The sequence below is a fragment of the Cydia pomonella genome, chromosome 2 (assembly GCF_033807575.1).
Source record: "Cydia pomonella isolate Wapato2018A chromosome 2, ilCydPomo1, whole genome shotgun sequence".
Classification (NCBI taxonomy): Eukaryota; Metazoa; Arthropoda; class Insecta; order Lepidoptera; family Tortricidae; genus Cydia; species Cydia pomonella.
This window is the reverse complement of record NC_084704.1, coordinates 21,763,635-21,787,617: the sequence shown is the minus strand read 5'-3', so window position 1 is coordinate 21,787,617 and position 23,983 is coordinate 21,763,635. Positions and strand designations below refer to the sequence as shown.

Genomic DNA, 23,983 nt, shown 5'->3' with positions numbered 1-23,983 from the left:
GTCTTTAAAAAACTGGATTGCAAAAACAAAGTTGTGAATATATTTTTGAAAGCTCGTAACTCTTATAGTAAACTTGAACTTGCAATATTAAGGGTTTCCTACTAACTTTAAGTGTACACCATTTTGTTAAATCAAATTGTTGTGTAAAAATGGGGACTACATTAGGGTCGGCAACGCGCATGTAACACCTCTGTTTGCCACCGACGTGGTATAAAAAACGCGTATGGAGAAGCGGTCGTCCGCTTCTTCTTAAGTTCTAAAGCGGTTTTGCTGGTGTGTACATTTTTCATCTTTTGCTTTTTGGTATCTTATTCTGTCAGTATTCCCTACCCTATGTAATACTGACAAAATAAGATACCAAAAGTAGCAAAAGAACGGCCGTTTATGAAGAATATGTATCCAAAACAAGCGGAATATTAAATAAAAAAGTTTACCCAATTTTACGTTATTACATTTTCAAACCTTTCTTTCAGTCCTTTAGTTAATTCTCTTAAATCTGGATGATGCGTAGTGAAGTATAGGGTCGGAATTGCAAAAAAAATTAGATAGTGGGTTACACGTTTGGATAGTTTTAACGAAGGGCAGGCCCAATATTCCCAATTTATATATTGCGGTAATTGTTTTCTTACATTTTATTTGTGCATATTCTTGGCGTTGTTACGTGTAGTTAATACACCCATGCCAAGTGTCTTCACTAGTACTAACCTACCTACTAGTACTAATTCTCTAAGTTATGCCGCGGACAGACACGTGAATAGATGGACGAATTAAATTGTTATACTTACTTATACAGGGTGTTTATTTAGTCACCTGCAATAATTTACTGGGTGAATATATAGGTCATACTGAGCAACTTTGACTATGGGACCAACCCCGAAATCGTGAAAAAATGTTTTACTCTCCCATAGAAAATGTCAAGGTCAGACAGCCAAATTGTATGAAGCAGCCAAATTTTTTTCGAAATTTCGGGGTTAGTCCCATAGTAAAAGTTGTTCAGTATGACCTATATATTCACCCCGTAAATTATTGCAGGTGACTAAATAAACGACATGTATAACATGCACTCAAAATATATCACTGTTTTGTAAAATCATAGGTGTTGATCTCATACGAACATATTGTGTATTTTGTGTAGGTATGCAAAAATAAGTTAACATTTTTTAAATTAATTTCGTAACGTGTTAGTACATGCAAGCACAAGGACTAGATATCTGCAGGTATTGTGTTCCTGGTGTGGCGGTGATTAAGGTTTTCAGGAGCCCGAGTCTGATTTTAATATCTTGTTTTCAAACTGATATAAATTAAAATTAAAATATAATGCAAAAAAAAATATTTCAAAACATTAAATTTCATAAATCATTACTAGTTAGTAAACGAGATACAGTTTCCTTATTGCTAAATACATGTTAGTAGTCGTATAGATCTGAATTCATATAGAGGTCTTATTCTACAACATGTCATTCTAACGAAAACCACGTCTCCGTTGCTACTCTAGGTATATTTATCCATACAAAAATAATGCTCTTAAGATTGCATCTAAACGGTTCCTTACACATGTAACGCTATCTGATCATTGACAATGCGATACCATATCAGCTGATAGACCGGATCATATCAATATTTGAGTGCTCGGGGACTATTCTTGAATCGGTCTAAACGTAAACAGATAAAATATTAAAAAGTAACAACGTACGTAATACGTTAAAAATATGAAACTTGGAACCACTGTATATGAATTCATGGGATGCATGATTAATAAGATTCATTTGAAGTGAATAATAATTATTCGTTATCTACATATATTAATAAAGTGTCTTTTAGTATATTGTGTAATAAATTAGTACTGTACCTAATCGTATTCGTACTTAGGTATGAGAATCAACAATTTTGTATTCATGTAATAAGTTATTAAAAAATTTGAGTACACGTAAAAAAAAACAAGTTATTAATTTATTATAATTTAAAACAAAGAAAGTCGAGCATTGTTTATCACAAAGTATTATTATTTATCACTAGCAAAAGATAGCAAAGTAATATAAACTGCTTGTTTGCTTATTTTAGTTTTTATTGCTGTGCTGTCACTATCTAATGATTTAGAGTAGTATTCTTTCGAGTAGTACCTAATGTACCCATTCGTCAATAATTGGCACAGATACAATGAGAATGGTTGGAATAAGTCGTTTTTTTGTGTTGTGAACTCAAAATAATAAGTATGTGATCAATTGATAACTCGAACAGTGGTGAGGAAACACTACACGTAGTACAATTTCAGTAGACTATGATGTCTATGATATAGTGTGTGGCCAAGATACTTTGTCTACTGTTTTATATCATATTCATAAAATATTACTAAAAGATAAATCAGACAAATAAGGAATTTAAGTATAACACAATAACATAAATTGCTTTTTACAGTGCATAAGTTATTATTTGTTATACTGACTACGTGTATATTTATTATTTCATAGCGTTAAATATTAATCGAAATGGTACATGGGTTTTATTTTGACATATTGTGACTTTGTTTTTTATTAATTTCATTTTATTTCATAAAAATACTTTTGAGAATCTTTATCTGCGGCAGCGAAGAACGGGTTCGAGTAAAATTCGAATGAAATCGCGTTTTAATAGAGCAGCCACTTTCGCCAACTTAAATCTTTTGGCTTAAAAAAGGCTTTGCGTTGGTTTAAAGGGATAAGAGAGGCTCAGCCGGCTCGATTGCTGCCTTTGGCTTTGCTCAATTACTCACCGCTGAGTCAAGATTAGTACTGCCGGCTTCAGACCGTTTTCAATTCCACTCGCTGAAAATACGAGCTGTATTTGCGTAGTGCGAGTTTCGAGTTTTGTGACACTGCCTTATTTAACGCGTAGGTCTTTGACCTTTTATAGGAGTTTAAGTATAAGAATCTTTTTGTGAACATAGTTCGCTACGATTGCATACGAAGTTTGATGTGATACCTTTTTATTGACAACAAGTTGTAAACATAAAATAGATGTGTAGAAGTAATAATATTAGGTATTGGATATATAATTGTTTTGGATATAATGCAATTTTTAAATTTTTAGGTGTGCTTAATTAGAGAATTATGCAATGTACCTACTCCATTTAAAAAAAAAAAACGATTTAATTGCGGGAAACTTTATGAATTTTCGTAAACAATGATATCGTTTGTCTCATGCTACTTGATCTTTTAACCTTAATACTCATAGCCAAGGAATACCTACTGCAGGTAGTTTATGAAGGCACAAAGCTAAGACTAGGCAGACGTGGTGGTGAACTTAATTACTCGCTTTAATTAAACCTTGTTAAATACTAGGGATGTACCGACTAGTCGGGAAAGCCGGCTAACCAGACATATTTCTATTCGACGACTGGTTGGCAAAAAAGGTCGATTAGTCGGCCTATTATTTCTTACAGAAAAACAGGACATAAACGTACTCGTAATAAACAGTCAATATTTAGCATGGTTTTTATCTATTTTACTAAAATGAATAAATGTAGGGTGTATCCTACTCTCCTAAGGCCCAGCCATCCAATTGAAAAATCCAAAATTTGAACCTATAGTATAGGAAATAGAGTTATTTCGCTTTCTTTGAAAACGGAAAGAAACAAAGCAAATTCAACTCTGTTCGAATTAAATATGATTTAAATTTCATCGAACTAAATAAGTCCTATAGGTAGGACCTCGGGCCTTAGGAGAATACTATAACTATTGTTCATATTATCATATTATTATTTTATCGATGGCAAACAAGCATGCGGCCTGTCTGATGGTAAGCAGTCTCTGTAGCCTATGTACGCCTGCAACTCCAGAGGAGTTACATGCGCGTTGCCGACCCTAACACTCTGCACCCTCATTCATGTACCTATGTCGTTGCAGTCCGTATAATATTTTGTTGTTAGTGACAATTACAATCGCCTTAATAAATTGAGCTGCTACAAATCATGGGTTCTTTAAAGAAAAGGGTTATTTATAGAGAGAAAGTTGTGCTGAAGTTCCCTGCAAGAACGAATTAAGAATGAGACAATATCTAGTGGAATTATTAATGTTATGTGTAATGGCGGAGCACATGTTTCATAGAACCCGTGTCCGCTGGGGAAAGGCTCTTGACTGGCCACTGCGTACGGGAAACTAACCCCTGGAAAGGTCTCCAACAAGGTGTACTGCTAATCAGATCAAGATCACTGAAAATAGTTGAATTGGGACTCCACAGGACCAATCATTTGGTCTTTGAACTTGCAGAGGACATCTTTTAGTTAATATGACAAAATAGCAAACGCAAGGATCAAAACAATTGCTTGTGCCCGACTAACCGGCAGTGTTGGGCAAAAAGGAATTGAATTACAAATTATCAATGGCAATTGTAAAATGTAATCTTCTAAAATATATATATATATATATATATATATATTTGTTCTAAAACCAGATGAAAATTTTGAATAAGCTTTAAATTAGACTAAACATTGTAAATTTTTGACTTTTTACATAATTACAAAAATACGAATTAGCATTGTTGCAAGATTTTGTACAAGGGAGTTTGTACAATTGAATATCGATAAAGATAACGTAAAAGTAGTGTTTAGTTAATGTATGAAAAAAAAGAGTAAGAATGAATATAGTAATTATTATTCAAATATTTTTCGCCTGTTAGTTGGAACATTAATCTTCTAGCCACAATAAAATATGTAATACAATTTAAATGATTATTTAATGCTATAACACACAGGAGATTATATTGAACTACATATCGCAAATGCTCGTACTGCGCGTATAATTTTTTTGTGTTCAATATGTCGCGGCGCGGCCAGAGTTCACGTTGACTATCCATATTGCCTACCAGTCGACCATTCCTAATGACCGGTTATTACAGTCTGAACCCAATAGCTTAGATTGGAAGGTAGCACTTGCTGTGGATTTTTTCTTTGCATCCTTTGTTTCACTCAATACTGATTAGGACTGCTTTATTTTTTGGAATTAGTAAAGGACCATTTTTATATAGAAAATTATCAGTATACATGTGTACTTCTCTTATTTAAGTTCTCTCGCTGTTATTTGGTCTATTTCTCATTTCGACGACTACAGCTTGTTTTGTACCTTTCGACGAGGCTTGTCACATTTTACTCTTTAAAGGGATAAAAATGTATAAATTATTACAAGTTTTTCTTTATAATTACTCCAAGTTAAGGATAACTTACGGTCGACCGGCCCGGGCCGGGCAGAGGTGTCCAACACGTCACTTTCTATGATAGCTGATCGGTGATCACGTGGTGCTTTCCATAGAAAACGAAGCACCTCAAGCTCCGGTCCGGTCTAGCGTGAGTCGTCCTTAAATTTTTTCATATTTGCAAATTAATAAAAAGGTCAACGAAAAGTAATTGAGTTGAGTAAGTGGTTGATAAATTACCAATTAATGTATTTGCAATTGCAAATTACACAAGAAATTGAATTACATGTAATTAAATTCCATCTAATTACATTCCATGTAATTAAATGACAAACAACATAATTACATATAATTCAATTAGTAATTAAACTACACAAGTAAACAATTACGCCTAACGCTGCTAATCGGCCATCCAAATGCCGATTACTCTGCTAGTTGGCTAGGTAGTCGGCCAAACACATACCTAGTCAGTACATCACTAAAATTAACCGTCAAGTAGATTAGCTTCGACTTACTTTGTTATATTAGACTCTGACTCTGGCTTACCCTTGCTTTTATAAGATACGTATTTATCTGCAGCTGAGAACCTAAATTTCTAATAGTTTTCAATTGTATTTTTGACTGACAATAAGTCAAATCAGTTATCGAATAAACAAAACAATTAGCAATTATGGAGTTTCAATATGAAACACGGAATTGTTACATCACAGTCAAGTTACCTACTCTTTATAGTTCTTCAGATTTATTCAATAAAAATCGTGTCAAAAATAACTGCGAGTTATTCAATTTTTTTTTTTGGATTTACTTCGTGAATCCTATATTTAATAACGTATGAGATACCTCAAGTCGGGCAACGGGGCTCGAAATTATCAGTAAACATACATTAATAAAAAATAACTACAGCCAAATATAGAAATTGAAGTCGGTTAAAAAGTGACTTGTGGGTCAGATAATGAATTGAAACGACAACTGTAAACATAGGTTTCATAACTCTATTATAATTCAGGGCCCGTACATTTCATGCCGTTGACACAAAAATGACGTAATTTAACATACAGAAAGTTTTCTTATAACGCTATAAATTTAGATCGAACCTATTGACGCGTAGAAAAATAAATAATACTTATTACGTAAAATACACTGTAAAAAATAAAAAATATCAATCTTTTATTTTATTAAGTGACAATAAGGGGAAAATCAGTTACTTAGACATTTCTGTACTATTGTCAAGTATCTATATATTAGTTACAGTCTGCGTGGAAAGAGAAGAGTCGTGGACTGTATTGGGCTCCATACATTCCACAACTCTTCTCTTTCTGCACAGATTCTAACTGATGTGCTTGAGAAATGATAAATTATTACGAAAAGACTAATTGGAATCTTACTCTATATAGCGTGACGTCGTTTTTCCGTCATCGGCATGAAATGTACGGGCCCTGATTATAATACTTTATATTTTTGCATTTTGTGCATCAAGTAATTCATTAAAAACTGTGATTTGCCTGTTCTCTTTCCAAAAAAAGCAAGATTGCCTATGTATCTTAGCTAATTATTTTAATTTCAAAACACATATAGTCATATACCTATTTGCAACCCATTGTGGTGTAAATCAAGCAGAGTCAGTTTAAAACGTTTAAAACCCATTTTAAACTCCATTCAATAGGTCATTTACCGCCTACCGTAGCATAGCCGCTTCTCTTTTTGCTGAATATTGAATTCTCGATGCAGAAATGTAAAAAAGCCCGTTAAAGACATAAATCAGTTAACGTACTCGTTCTATCTACGCTATGTGAGTGAATTTTATGTGCTTAAAACTCACTGACATGTTTGAAATATGAAAGTTGTATATCTCGCTGTTTATGAGACTGGATATCTGTTGTGTTAGCAACGTTAAATCAACTGATGATAGTTTACTTGACTAGGCTAAATTGAGTCATATTCTGGACTTTCTCTTATTACCGTAACTTTGATAATTTTCAAGCTAGTGTTCACGTGATAGATAGTGACAGCCAAGGCGGCTAAACATATTGTAACTCTCACACTTATTACCACAAGATACCAAGGGTGTGTTGGAATATATTTAGCCACTTCCTTTTCTTGCTAGTTAGACTTTCTCAAAGAAATATATGTATTTGTTCTAGAACCCAATGCGCTGCGCATAAGCGTGTTGTATTCTTCTCCCCTCGACTCCGTCCGGCCTCACCATTCACCTCCGCGTGTACAAAGAGGCGCTGGCGGCCGGCATGGAGCCGCTGAGCGAGGGCCTGTGCCTGTCGGAGCTGGAGCTGCACGGGGGGCACTTACACGAGTCAGTGGCGGCGTCCGTGGGCTCGGCCATCTCCAGCCTCATGGCGCCGCTGCACCACGAGCCGCAGCACACGCCGCTGCACGCGCACGCGCCGCCCCTACACCACGAGCCGCTTGAAAAGCTTAAACGTAAGTTTATATTTTAATATTAACTAAAAATGTCTATTTGTGTCGTTCCTTGAAACAAAGACTTACAGGCGATTGAAAATAACATCGCAAAGCGTCACTTTTGTGTAGGGGCTTCGTAGGTACTAACGAAAATTTTAGTGAAATCCAGTTCGAGTTATTTCAGCCATATCAAACATTTATATATTTTGCAGAAATTATTAAAGATCCTCTAAGACCTTGTCCTAAATTGGACAACATAAGCTGTAATTACGAAGATATCTATCTAGGGGAGTAGATCACTGTCATTATTTTAGGATCAGTTCTAAAAAATGTTACGCGTACAACGGGACGAGGTCCTATAGCATATGTTAACATATGTAAAATATAAATGCAAACTGCTGCAGATAATGTGAAATGGAAATCGCCGCTAAGCCCCGATAGATGAATTTTAGTGAAATACATCGCAAACGATCTATTCCGGAACGTTCTATATTGGCAAATAAATCCCGTTTTAAACTCCACCGGGCTTGTAAATAAAATAAAGGGGACTTTTCGTCCGTGATCCGCGGCGAGCATCCGATGAAGTCGTTCGTTCGTTTGTTTTATTTTTATGAAGATGTGTAGCTCCTCGGAGATGGGATGTGGGATACGAAGAGGGTAAATAAATAGGGTGCTTTCGATTTTACGTAAAAAAACGTAATTGGGTCCTTGGCGTTGATGAAATAAGTTTCAGTCGCGCTGAGAGATAACTGGATATAGCGATATAGGTTAGATACATTTCTCGTGTCGTGGCCATACAAAGTAAAATTAATCATTTCATTCACGAGTATACACATATTATGTAGTACAAACAACTTTTAATTTACGCGTGGTTAAAAAAACTACTAATACTTGGATACGGTAAAAGCATGTCGGGCCATGCTCAGTGTAGGGTTCCGTAGTCCTACCATTCTACCAGAATAAGCTAAACGGGGGCTATAAGTAAGTATCATGAACATTATAAGCATAACGAGTAAGTACTTCGCAGCGCTTTGTAGGTATAGCTTTTCATTTTCACTAAGAAGAGGAGACTTTTTGCAATAATTCAAAAGCGGCTGGACGGATCATGTTCGCTATAATTTTCATTGAAAGTACTTGTTAAGCTGTTGTTTTAGGATTTTTTAATTTTTTGGGCCCAGGATTCAAAAATTAGAGGGGGGACACATATATTTTTCTTTCAGTGCGATTATTTAATTAAAAATGCGACCCTTGTTTGTTTTAAAAGACCTGTCCAACGATACCCCACACCATTGCGTTAAAGCTACATAATACATATTGTCTGGGAGGTATCCTAAAAAAAAATTCCTTCTTTTTATTTTGCCATTCTGTTTCCACGCAAGATTTATGTATTCATGCCAAATTGCAGCTTTATACCACTAACCATCATGGAGCAAAGCCGCGGATAGACGGAAAGACGGACATGGCTAAACTATAAGGATTCCTAGTCGACTACGGTACTGACTGTACATGTTTTGCAATACATATGAGTTTTAACGCATGTCGCTTACTAGGCACATACAATTATTTGTATCCCTGCAACAGGTAAAGTTATTAAAGCCATAAAAAATATACAAAATCACCACCTCGACAACTTAAACAATCGCTCACTAATTAGTAAGATGCTATTCACCGTGACCAACCTCACGTCAGCAGCGACAATCAGCTTTGGCAACTGTACAAAAATAATCGGAAGAATGCACACAGAACCTGTAATAATTCAAGTAGGGATACTTTAGTACAGATTATTTATGTATGCTATCTGTCTAAATATTTGAATATCAAAACGCAATCTACTCGTATTACTTCTTAGAAACTGCATTCCTGTCACCTTTATGATACACTACTCGTATTGCTTGCCGAAATGAAAATGGTTAATGGTGGATTATTTTATCTATGGTTTTACTCGTATCTATTCTACTCTGACACTGACACCAGATCGCTCGCCATCATTAAAGAAAGAACAATACAATTACATTACAAAAACACAGACAGCAAAGATCAAGTGCCCTCAATAACCATAATACTCATATCATTTCGTATCAATACAATTTTTACAACAATTTTATAGCAATAATCATCGTTTGTTGCCACACGTGTTTTAGTTTTATTCACGACACAATCGTGACGAAATTGTGAGCGTCACACGTCATCAGCGTGACGACCGTGACGGGGACGGTGCACTTGCCGCGTTTGTATACAAAATTAGGGATTATTCTGTTTCGGTGACACGCAATTTTATCTTTTATCCGGGCCCGTGCCAATTTTATCATGACGCTTTCAAATTTACTGTGCATTATACAGTGACATATGCGCTGGCGTCCTGATGTTGATGTTGATTTACTCATATTCTGTTTAAAAGAACATTTAGATGTAAAAATATCTATCATAATAAAAGTTGACTTTTTTATTAACATTCTGAAATGTATGCTAGCTCGCATTGTAATTTTTAATTTAAATGATACACGTCTGTCACCCGTTTAAATTTAGCATACCTAGAAATAATACCTGTATTATTTTATTCCGGCTGACGGCTGTGTTGTCACTTACATATTTAGTACCTGGGCGACCGAGCTTTGCTCGGTTATAACTATTTATTGTAATATGGTGGTGTATAGGTAATAATCTTAACTACATTTTTTTACTAATTTAAACTTGTCTAAAACAATAAAAAATAAAAAATTATATATAAACTTGAACACATAAAAAAAAACAAAAGTTAGTCACCGGGCGAGATTCGAACCCGTAACACTCGTTTAGCAGTCCGCGTCTTAACCCGCTGGACTAGACGGACAGTGGCCGGTAACACGAAATTAGCGACCATATTCTGCGTCGAAAGAAAAACGCATGAAAACTCGAAAACACGCGTTTTCCCAAACATAAGACTAATCTAGATAGATTGTATACCCCCAAAAACCCCCATATACCAAATTTCAGCGAAATCGTTAGAGCCGTTTCTGAGATCACAGAAATATATATATATATATATATATATATATATATATATATATATATATACAAGAATTGCTCGTTTAAAGGTATAAGATATCTTGCTTAAATTAATATTCTACGAAACATCGCGTTTGTACAGGATGGGCATTGTATCATGATCGCGAAAAATGGTTGATTGTAAGGAGGATGCCGGAATGTGCACCGCCGAACTTTTTGAATACCTACATTGCTGCTATCTTATTACGATTGACTAGGAGTGTCATTCAGATCTAAAAAATCTAAACTTCATTTGGACTGGAACATCACTTGACGTGACTAAAATTTCCAATCCATGCCATTCCTCATGCGCTTCATTAAGCACGGGCAAGATGCCACGGCAAGTAATGTCATGTTCGTACGATATCAATAACAAATTAAGTTACGATTTTTGAAGTTCAAATTGGCCTACAGATAGAACACAAAAGGGTCGACTTTTGCTCGAAATGTCTTTAATTAAATACATGTACAATAAAAACTCTAAACATTTATTCGCAGTTAGGTACCGATACCCTCTATAGATATAATACTTTTTTTTTAATAATTTATAAAAGGACATTGTCGACGCCCGTCTGTTCTTTTTTTTTCAAATAAAATTTTCTAGGAGAATGAACATGACGTTTTAACGGAAATTACCAAAATCATTAGAGTACATCCAGACATTAAAATAATTGTATTGTTTGTTTGATTTTGTATTGCCGGCACCTGTACTGCCGGTCGCATACAGCCAGGGCTAATCGGATAGTTTTTACAGACGCATCAATATCGGATTACGCGCCCCCGGGTGTTTAGCTGTGCAATTAGTCATGCTGGAGGGGCAGCACACCGCCGTCTGGTTGTGTGCTCTGCTTCGCTTTTTATAATTTTAATGCGTTTAAAAAAGCTGCATGGCATTTCTTATAAATATAGATATCACTATACTACTATTAAATATGACTAAATTTTTTGAAAATATACAGGTTGTTTATTTAGTCACCTGCAATAATTAACGGGGTGAATATATAGGTCATACTGAGCAAGTTTTACTATGGGACCAACCCCTGGGAAATAAAAATGACCTGTTTCATACATTTTGGCTGTCTGACCTTGACATTTTCTATGGGAGAGTAAAATTTTTTTCGCGATTTCCGGGTTGGTCCCATAGTAAAAGTTGCTCAGAATGACCTATATATTCACTCCGTAAATTATTGCAGGTGACTAAATAAACACCCTGTATTTACATATTGTGTAGGTGCTCTGCTTAATGTTATGCCTATTTTGGTCATAGCATAAGTCATAAGTTATTTATTAGCAAAACCAATTTACACGTTATAATTATTATAGAGCTTATTTACATACGTCGCAAAATATACAACTCCAAATCAAAATCAAAAACATTAATATTAATATAAACTTTAACATTAATATTAAGTTTGATATTTATTTATTTATTTATTTAATCTTTATTGCACAAAAGAAAACCTTATAGTACAAAAGGATATAGGTGTTATAAATAAACTTCGAACAACAAAAACTAAAAACAAATATTATGTAACGACGTTAATTTAATGTTTGTTCTAACACAAGTAGAGTAGTTAAACAACAGCATCACCGGAGTGAAACTGGCGTAAACGCAATGATTTGCAATCCATCACTGACGAACAAAAAAGGGCAGCGGGCACAATCATTTAAAGTCAATTCCAATGAATTGAGTACTCTATCCTTCTTGTATTCATATATTCTTTATATCTCCATCCCGCTTGCACGTTAAAAAACAACCCTCCGAAATCGACGAAGCATTATATAGCGATGATTAGCTCGCACTTGCCGCTTTTGTCATTGAATTTAAATAGGGGATTAAAATGCACAGTATTTTATTAATGCTATTATGTTTTGTTTGGGGAAAATAAATCTCATTTTCGATTATGAGTAAACTATGCACATGATATTAAAAAGAAAACCCAGTCATTGCCGTTTCAGTCAAGAATCAAGTACTTAGTCATAAAGTAACCAAAATGACAAACTGAACTCTTATAGTTTCGCCATGGTGACGAAGTAAGTACGTTTGTCTGGATCACAGGAATTTCACTCAAAAATGATAAAGCCGCAAGTAAGCACATCTAGTGTGGTCTGGCTACTACAAACAATGTAGCCGAGGTGTTTAATTGTTCATAGGGGCATGGCAGTGGCACACTGCGTCCGATTCGCACGTCGCTCCAAAGTTTGAGCGAGACAACGCTATGCGCTTATTATAGTGACATGTGCCATGCCCCATAGATTTGAAGTTTGAGTAACTACATAAAAAAACACACGAAATACGTATACGATACATGTAGGTATGCATAATGATTTTAACAAATGAATAAAAAACATAAGTCACTGTCTTCAAGTGTCTTTCAGGGTTTCGTACCTAAAAAAAGTAGAGCCGTTGCTAAAAAAAATATATAAATATCTATGATGTACGGAATCTTTAGGGCACGAGTCCATCTTGCACTTGAGCGTGTGTTTGGTTAGTTTTGTGTGTTATGATTGATTGTTGTGATTTCGGTCTAAGTCCAGGTATATATTTATCAGTGGGTGTTATTTTTAAAATCAAGTAATTTAAATCTCACTTATCAGAACATAATGTTATAGTCTAAAATATATTTATTCGAATACTCAATATATAAAAAAACAAGACTACCGAAGTCAAATATGTCAAAATCCACATTATATTTTTTCACCCCCGAAACTCTAAAATACACGTTACGTAATCATATTGGCTCTCTGCTGTGATCGGTATTGGGTTTATCCTCCGAAGATTGTGTCATATCCTAGGATTTTTATAAAATAGGCGAAAAACACGTTTCGTGGCTTTAATTTTAAATTGCAGGTTTTGCGGAATCTTGCCTTAAGCCTTCCGCTCGTCGATTTTGCCGTTGCTCGTGATTTTTTTCACCTTTGCTGTTAAATCCAGGGCGAATCTCATTATTTTACTCGAAAAATATGGAAAACTAATTACGAGGGATTTGGATTCGATTATGAGGGGTTTTTCTCACTTTTAAAATGTATGAATGTGCTTAATATAAATGGGGTGTGTGTTAAAAAAATAACGACAGCACGTACCCAAGAAAATCTTCCATAAAGTATGATTCAGAAGTAACAAAATGAAATGTAGTAATACAACAATATTTTTTGTGTCGGTATTATTTCAATAACTCACTGCACTGCATATGTATAGCAATATTTCGTTGTGAAGCACCAATTAAGCATACATGCTTTACATAGTTTAAAATTGTCAGGTGTTTGTATGTATGTGTGTGTTCATTAGCTCTAAACACCTACCTCTGTACAGATCGGTGTAAAATTCATTGTATTGATCATGCCTACTACGAACATCGGCTGTTATGTCTTAAACAATTACTTACTTGTATAAAACTCATTTTCCAACAGTTTATTAAAACAAATATATTAAAGCATGATCACATAGTTACACTCCAGATGCACCTGAGATATTTTCTGTTGGCAGGGCGGTGGCTAGGCAAATATTTGTAATGCTGCCCGTCACTCGAGATTACCACTATCTTGATGTTAATCTGACTGTAACGAACAGTTTTCCTGGACCCCGAAATATGTTCACATACCTACTTAACGTTGTGTTGTTATTTTGATTTGGGGTATAATTAATGTAATTATTTTATTTATTTACTCAATGGAATACTGTGTTTATGAATGGTTTCCTGATTATCTCATTTTACTGGAAATGTGTTTTGTATTACATTCAAATGTTTAGGTTAGGATTATATACTACTTTATAAACAAATACCAATGTAGGTAATACTGTAGGTAGATTGTAGTAATACGACAAACCTACATACTTCATCATATCAGAAAACAATTCTCAGGATAACATTTAGGATAACCCTTGTAGTGGTAGGCCGTCGACTCCCGACCGATTATGTTATCTAAATTTCAAATTTGATTAATTGAAATAAAATCGAAATTCCAATAACTCAAAAAAGACATATGCCAGTTGAAGAGATAATTTTGGAATTTGTTACGTCATGGATTTTTTTTACAACTGCGACTCTATATCATATTTGGGATGGTTCCTAGAACCTAAGACCTTCGAAGTTAAAATATATCTCACATGACAACTCATGTTGTAGCTACCTACTGAACCTACGGGTTATGTTATGTGAGTATGTTTGTAACAGACATATTCCTTGTTGTTTGTAGTTCAATAAGATCGCCTAAAAAAATCTACTGACACTTATAAATGAGGATGATGTCTATAAAATGAATTGACAAAAAATCGGTGCCACACTGTCTGTCCCGCCCGGCGTCACTACGCAGTTTTTGTATATTTTTTTTACAAAAAGAGGCATCCCCTGTCACCCGACACTGACACCGGGTCCCGTTGTCGCCGCGTTAGAACTCTGGTGCAATATATTTTTTGTTGTAGTATTTTTTTGGATTGCAAAATTAGCAGTATTGGTAATTTGTCTATTATTTGTAAAATCAATAGGTGTTGAATGAGACCATGGTAACATTCTACGGTATGTAGATTCGTATGTTCATACATATGGTACCTATGTAGATTATTGCACTTAAATACTTATAAAAATATAATTTTTTTTTGTACAAATGAGAACCGAAAGGCGAAAACCAACATGCTGTTGTAGAACATATTCAACGTTGAAAACTGACTTCGCCTCCTTTGACTCGTTTGCCATGAAGGCATCTTACGACTATACTTTGACAATTTCAAGGCGATTCGCAGCGGTATCACTTTGTACTTTTTTGCCATTTTTTGTACTTACTTACCATCCGTAAAAGCCAACATCTTCAAAATTCACAAACGTTGGGCGTGACTGCGTTTCGGGCGACAGATGTCTCGCCATCCGCCCCAAAAAACGCGCATTGGAGGCGTGGTGGCAATAAATTTAGTCAAAATATGCTCGACACAAACACTTCCCATACCTCCGTATTAGAATAACAGAACGAATCGTTTTAATTTGTTAACAGGCCTCCGGAATGGGTGTCACATGTCTACCGGGGCTAAATTATTTAGTTTCGACTTCACTAATTGCCGATGACAAAGTTTAATAGCCTGTGCACATGTTAATCGGCGTTTTTCTTGTGTTTTAGAAACGATTTGAGTAGTTTCTGGATGTTAGTGCTATTTTAAGGTTTTATTTCACGTGTAGTAGTAAGTAGTCAGTACGTAACGTGTATCTACTTAGCTAATGTTTCAATGGCATTTATATCAGCACTTCCAAACGATTGGAGGGTCATTCTCTGAGAATATGTCTGCGGTTGCGTCTGATTGCGACGACTCTTTTCAAACATTTTGCATGGATCGCGGCAGTTAGACCGCCAGACAAATATTGTGAGAATCCATGACCCTGAAGTGACCACTAGCACGTCACGCAAATTAAACTTACCTAGAAATCGGATTAGGGACCTGTAAGTACTGGATTCACTCAGTTTCAAGTTCGGAATATACTTATGAAAGTCAAAAATGCAGTAGTCCTGTTAGAAATCTTTGGAATTACATAGGTGAAGATGCCAGACTACAATAATATAAGTACTAGTAGTTATTTTTATATAGACTGATACTGTACTACCTTCTCGTATTTCTGCAAAAATTAACGTGACTATTTTGTAAATGCTTCGCGTGTCTAGAAATAATAAGTACAATTTTTGAGACCGATTGTAAAATATTCATGGGACGTAACGAAATCCGACCCGTAGGTATAGGTGACTAATTAATCTCGTGACAAATGAGCTAGTGTCACATGTTGATATTCTACCTCTAAATAGGTGACAACACAAACAAATAATTGAAATTGATTATTTTCCCGTACAACCAGAAGTCAAGTAATGACAGAGCGCAGCGTGAAATCGGGAGTATTGGCAACAAACAAACATTGTTGACTGTGTGATTGATAGTGTGACAGATGTAACCCTTGCTCCGTCGCATCTGTCGCTAGTGGTCAACGGCTACCGAAAGGGATAGGGTTTAACTAATATTTAGAGATTCTAATTTGTACTTCCGTATGTTTTGTTAAGATATGGTTAACGGCATTAATCATGAGATATTTAAGAGGAAATTTGGAGTATTTCTGATTGACTGCCACTGCACTGGCATATCAGTGATTAAGACAAAGTAAAACAAAAACATCGAAAAATTAAAACTATGTTATTTTTATCCCAGTCGTGGGTAATATGGCCCTATTTCTTTTAAACAGACAGAAATTAATGAAACATCAAAGCTCCATGACTCTTGTTTATGGTAAAATGTTGTCAGTGTAAATAGATGTTAAATATGTATTTATTATAAAGCATGTTTATATTGACCAATAATGAAACATACACCATGTTTCATTACTGGTCAATATAAACATGCTTGTACACTTTGTACTTTAGGTAGGAACAACTTAACAGTGTATATAGTAGATTGGTATTTTATAACTAGTCTGCATACTATACTGGAGCTGCGCGACTACTGTGAAATATAGTTAGAGTGTCGGTAAACAATGAATATATAGAATACCTATTAAAGTAACTTCAGAGCAGCAACGGGTAGAAAGGTAATTTATTGAGTGGTAATCGCGAACCAGCGGACGTAGCAGCAGCATAAGGCCTCCGACAGAAGGACTGACGAAAAGGTCAAAAACGCATGTAACCACATGAAAAAAAAAGGAAGCGGATGATTTCTTTTACACCAATAATTTCCCATACATACTCGTATTTTGTAAACAAAAATAATTACAAATGTTTACTGCAACATCGCGGTTTCCATATTAGAATCGTTTTTATTTTATTGACATAGCTATAAAAACAGATAACGGTTGTAAAAGAGCATTGTGCTCGCACATCCATAAATCTCTTTATTTTATGACAAATTGTGTAGTCACCCCAACGCATTCAAGAACAAATAACAACATAATAGCCGGTGATGGGCAAACAGCAAAATAATGGGACAGTTGCACCGTAAGCACAATAGTGGGCCACTAATATCGGCGAACTTCACAAAATATTGTATTGTACATGTAATTTATTATCTGGGGAGGTGAGGCATTGGTCTAACAAAGAATTAATTCAGTGCAGGCCGACTTTCAGGTTTATTATATTAACTACGTAGTAAATACTTTACTTCGTTGTCTATAAAAAAATATTATTTATTACATAACTAGCTTATTTCCGCAACTTCGACCCAGTTAGTTAGGTAGTCTTTTCGTAGAACTCAAACTATCTTCATACTATTCCATCTAAATTTGTCCACCTGTTTAAGCTTGAAAAAGTTCTTAGCAGACAAACGGACTGAGTTACTTTCGCAAATATAATTTATATAATAAATAAACTTTTCTGAAATCGGTCTTGTTTTAGAGATGCATAATGACAAACCATGTGAAAAAATAAACTGTAATAACTCATTGAAAAACGCCTTATTTGGCTGCGACGCTGCCACTATGTCACTTGGTTTAGACATATACCTACTGACAGAAATATTTAAAGGAAACTCGAAAAATTTATCTGTAAATTAAAAAAACTTTACCTATTCGTTGCATTTTTTTTTCGCTAAGATAATAGTTATTTGTACAACAAGAGAGCAAAGTTTGATATTTCTTTGAGTGCTTGTGTTGAGTCCCGTGCAAGCGAAAGATTCTATAATAGAATCTTGAGCGTAGTAAGGGACTCAAAAGCGCACGAGATGTAAATAACTTTGATCTCGTGTAGTACACAAATTTTTTCACGTCCGTCAATCATCAAAAAATACAACCTGAAAAAATGTATTCAGACGGACGGATCACTATTTCACTCATGTTTTCTGAAGGTATTCTAACAATTAATTTTAATTACCGCAATAAAACAAAACGAAAGAAATTTCAATAAAATAATACGAAAATAATGAATTAACGAACATTAATTGACAGTTCAATTGACAACTTTTTTTTTGTAAAAAAAACTTTGTAAGATACGGTCCGGATTGCAGATACTACTATTTGTCAACTATAGCAGAGATCGTTAAAAGTAGTTAAGTAGAATTATTTACTGCGTAACAATTGCGTAAATTTGTATAAGTTCATTGTTTTGATTGTATAATAAAATACGTAAAATATGGAGTTTTTATAAAATTTTAAACTTTTATTTCATTAATTAATTATTACGAATGAAGACTCGTAGGGTGTTTTGGAACGATGCGGTCTGACTTATTTTGGGGGGTCTATTATAAACCATCAATATACCGTTGAATTATGTATGCACTTTTTATGTCTCATTCTTTTTGCTAATGACGTGAAAAGGACAACGACAATAGAATCCAAATACTTCGAACTTGTATTAGGCCCCGCACGTTGAAATGACATTCGAATATAAAGGTCACTTGAATGTTATTTTGTCTCACTCAGTGAGCAAAATGCGATTTTGCTCACTGTTTTTAAGCAGCAAATTACCCTTATTCGAGATGTTGACGTGAAAAAATAAATAACTTGTCGTGTGCAGAAAACACACACACAAAAAAAATACTGAGTTTGACCAAAAGTCTTATTACATTTTTTGCTGCTTATTACCTCAGGAATTCATGGTTATAATCTGTCGGGTTATATAGGCCCATTTATTTAAAAGTATCTTATCATATCGACGCATGGAATTTTTCATATCATAGATTACTGTTAGATACACCGACTTAAACATAAAAATTAAATTTCACCCGTGATACCAGTATAAAGAGCAGGAGAACAAAATATGGAAATACTATAACTAACCTAGCCCCAGTGACTATTATTTTAAGCCCCCTTAAATATCATTACTCTCTCCTTCTAATACAACGTCAGCAGTGCACCTTCCAACGCTGTTCGCCACCCTAAACCTGATCGGCCATAATTTCGTAATCACCATAAAATCTGTATCACCACAGTAATATATTTATGACATTATAGCTCCCACTAATATTTATGCAAATTGAAAACGAACAGAATGGCATCGTTTACAGCCCTAATGCTGGGAGGAAGATCATAGGTATGTTCACTAGGAATGTTACTACTAGCAAATGCAATATTTTGTCGTCAACATTTGATTAAAAGATAGAGAATATATCTTTAGGTGAAGTAATATTTAGATATTAAAACTTTAAAGAAAGCTCTACTCTTCTGACAAATACGTTGAACTAAATGAATATGCCCTCAAATGACAAAAGCTGATATTTTTATTTGATTAAAAAATAAACGACTTCTGTCGTGTTTTTAGTGTTATTTTCGTTTTTTTTTATTCTATTTTTTTCGTAATTATTACAAAATAACGGACAAGTGCGAGTCGGGCTCGCCTACCGAGGGTACCATACAAAAACACTATTTATTTTTTACAAATTTATAGTTTTCAGTTTTTTTTTCACTAGGTACTTGTATTATAAGACGATATTACATGCCAAATTTCTTAGTTCTAGGTAAACGGAGAGTAGTGGGTTGAAATACATATATGTTTTTTGCGACATAATCGGCCTGTTCCCGTTAACTTAGAAGTTTGAGTTTTTCACAGCTTGAAGGTATTGTAGACCTGAGTACGAGGTTTTAATTTCAACTCGATACCTCCACGCGTTCCCGAGATAAAGTGATCCTATAACAGTTTTGTTTTTTTCATTTTGAGGTACGGAACCCTAAAAATTTGCAATGCACTGAGAAAAAGTGTTCAAACCTGATAACTTTTCTCTCTAGAAATTTTTAGAAATAAAACTTTATAAACAATCGAAACATGTCGAGGGCTGAGTGACCTGTTCACTAGATATACTTGTACAGTCAGCATCAAAAATAGCGGTTCAAACAAGGTTTCAAAAGTATCTACCATTCTGTAACAGCTCAACAAAAGTTAATACTTCTATACGTAGAACAATTTAGACTGTAAAAGATATACTTTTGAAAGTAAATTTTAGAGAATTATCTTTATTTGGAAAAGTTATCCGGAATATCAGATACTTTTGGCGCGTTGTTTCATCCGCAACTATTGATGCTGACTGTAAGAGTATCAGTTGTTTCAATAATACACATCATATTACAATTTTTCATAATTTTACTCACGGTTCATAACACTCTGATTGATATTGACAAATTAAGGCTACTGTTATGAATTTTATTGACAAAAAACCAATAAGAAGGACGGCAAAATTCCATGATAGCATAATTCAAAGGGCCCTTCCATTCGCCACACATTTCATCCACATCATTACAATAAACAAACCGCATCCCCAGCCAGTTGTCATCGAGTCCGCAGAAAGTAATTTGTGCCCATATGTGCGCAGTGATTGCCCTCGGTGGTCTTTTGGCCATTTTGTCCCCTCATCTATTTTCTTAAAAGAATCCATTTTATTACAGTTAAGGGTTACAATATATTATTATGTACTTGTTAAGGCCAAGTCAGCGTCAAGAATAACTGGACATTTTGTAAAATGATGGACGGATGGATGGATGGACATTGTGTGACATAAATTAAATAGTTTAAATTATCGTGTTATTCAATTCAGTTCAATTTATTGTTTAAAAGACAACAATAGCTCATAATGGTCAGTATCAATAATGATTAAAAACTAAGCCTTAGTGGAACAAAAACAGAAAGCTAAACAGCACGTACAACAATGACAATCACCTAGTAGCGGTCATGACACAGTCAAGATGCCGCATTACGCAGTGGCTTACGTGAGCGAATAACTCGCGATGCGACGCGGCGCGGCGCGGCGGCCCAACGGCATTCGCGTTCACAACGAGATCGCAACCGTAGGACACTTCCATAGGTATCAAAGGATTGAATTCACCCGCGCCGCTTCGCGTCGCGTTCGCGAGTTATTCGCTCACGCCGACACCTTATAGGTGAGTTGTATCGGCCCGCTACAGGCGCCAGGATGGGGTTGGAGCTGGCCCGCACTCTGCAGAGCAACCAGGCAATTCGCTTTCGTATTATGACATAGTAGTCATCCGTGCGAGCTTGTGCAAAATGTACAAATATGCCTGATGCGCTGCAGAAACGGGGCAGCCCCAACAACATCCTACAGCCATTATTATATTGGCGCGCAAGGAACTGGTGGTCTTCTGCGTAAAAATAGTCCAGAGGCTGCACATATACATACATACATACTGCATACATACAACTTAACAGAAATTACATCTTATATTGGTAAATATTTTGTGTATATATAAACAACCTATAGTTTGATTTCACAAATATCTACCTAATATAAAACTAGGAGTACTAGGTTGTATTGTACAAAGAGAGTCCAAACACAATTTTAATTTTTTTTGATAAAACATAAGTAGCTGTAAAATAAAAGACAGGCCAGACTCCGTGCTCACCCTACTTAATTCGGCTACCCATTGTGCACTAGTAATATTTTTTTACAAGTCTCAGGTGGTCTGTAATTTGCTTGCGGGAAGGGTTGCTGATTTATCCGCTGATTCCTCTCCGGGGACGGCTTCGCCGCTGCTGTCGCGGGGTCTCGCGTGCTTTAAAAACTAATTTGTTTAAGTATTAGTAGTCGTTTAGTTATATTTTTATGATTATTGTTTTTGTTATTACGAGTTAGAACCATTTTTTTAAATATCTTTTATGAAATGATAGATTTAGTTACATTTCTGGAGTACTTTTGATTATAATTAGTAATTTATTCCAAAAACTTTTTAGTAAACGAATAATATCCGGATCCCTTATATCTGGTATAGCCATAACCATTATCACCTAACATATAACAACCAAAAACGTAGCATCAGTGTCGATTGTTACCTACCAGGTTGTAGTGGAAAATACGAAACGTCAAATGGTGTTAGAAAAACTTTCATAGAGTTTAGTTCACAACTCGTAAACGTCCCTCGATTCGTAACATATACGACCTTGAGACCGAACGTGGCCAATAAACAGACAGCCGTCCTCGTACGTGTCATGTCGCACCGCTACAATAACGAAACATGAAAAATTTCCAGACGCCCACATCAGACTGATAAATGGCTTCTGAAAATCCAAAAGGAAGTTACAGCTTACTCGGGATTTGGTCTAGAACCTCTCACGTCCCATAACTGCTGCACTTCGCTTTATTACAATTACCATAAGCCTCAAAGTCCCGCACTCCACGCCTGATGGTAGCGACTTCATCATTTTGAACCTACCTACGAGCGCGGTAAGACTGTTATTGCTTGGGTGAAATAGAAACCGCGTCTGGGGCGAAGTCTCTGCGTGAGCCCGCACGACTTCGGTACTTGCTGCTGATGCTGTAAGACTCAGTTTGGCTCTTACTGAGCGTCCGTGCAAAAATTATGCGCCGTTCGTGCCTCCGGAGCGGTCCACTCTTTACATTTATGTACATACGTGTACGATGTCGGGGCTATTTGGAATACTAATTGAGGATGTCTACGGACTACAACTGAATGCTATTTACTTTTGTCGATATAAAGTGTCTCGGTTACGTGTTAAGAGTTTCAATTAGATTGCGGTACAAATATCCTGAAAATTGAATTGTTTTTTTTTTACCGTAAATGTTTAAGTAATGCTAGTTCTTATAAGCATCTGTTTAATATTAAAAATACGTCTATTGTTTAACCCAGGAAATAATTAACTAAACGAATTGTTTGATTGCTTAAGTATCAGAGTAAATAGATGAACCTAAAATAGTACCTCATTTTTTATTAAGATAGAGGTCCCACCTCTCATTTATCCCAGACTTCCCAAATAGATACCTACATCTATCTATTACAACTTTCACAAAGGTATCTGAAGGCTGGCAGCAAGGGAATATGAATAGGAAGGCAGCAAACCGCGAAACGATGATGAATCGAGCGCGAGAAAAGGGCCTGTCGTGTCGGAGGGAAACACCGCTTACCGCAGCTACGAGCTAGACAGAGACAGAAGATGGGGAAATTAGCGGATGCTCCCGTGAATTTGTGTAGGTTTTCAATGAACCTTCATGGTAGGTAAAATAGGAATAAAGCGGATCGGGCCTAATCCGCGCCCATTTATAACTTACAGGCCATTAATTTGAGTGATAATTCATGGATAGGGTAGCGATTGGCCGAAGATATTGGGTTCCAGAGCGGTGAACCTGTTTGTTTAATTAGATTAAATAATGATTTATAGGTAAACATCCATAATTATGTTGGCATTTTAAAAACAAATAGAAATTAAAAACACAATATTTAATTGAAAATAATTATACTTTTATTTATGAACATGTTAGACAAGAGACAGAACACAAAACAAATAAAAGTAATTCCGCCAATCGTCATCGTCAATCTTTAAATACCAAGAGTACCAAGTAACTTCTTAGTAGTCGCGACTTCTTATTAGAGCTCAATAACATTTTAAAACTATGTTTTAAATTTGAAGACTTCTTCAATGGTTTATGGTTTGCGGTGTCTGTCAGTATCCATACCTACTATCT

General features: G+C 35.4%; 1 protein-coding gene across 3 annotated transcripts in view; it reads left to right on the top strand.

Annotated features, from left to right (window-relative positions):
- The window catches only part of LOC133534622 (pituitary homeobox homolog Ptx1), a 71,993-nt gene that overhangs the window by 4,707 nt on the left and 43,303 nt on the right, over positions 1-23,983 (top strand). The window contains exons 1-2 of one of the 3 annotated variants that reach the window (XM_061873826.1): positions 1,958-2,240; positions 7,308-7,602. In XM_061873826.1, coding sequence (XP_061729810.1) covers positions 7,410-7,602 — 193 coding nt within the window. In that variant the 5' untranslated portion in view covers positions 1,958-2,240; positions 7,308-7,409. Of the gene's footprint in view, positions 1-1,957; positions 2,241-6,366; positions 7,603-23,983 lie in introns of those variants that run through there. The other 2 variants (XM_061873824.1, XM_061873825.1) reach the window with 2 other exon arrangements.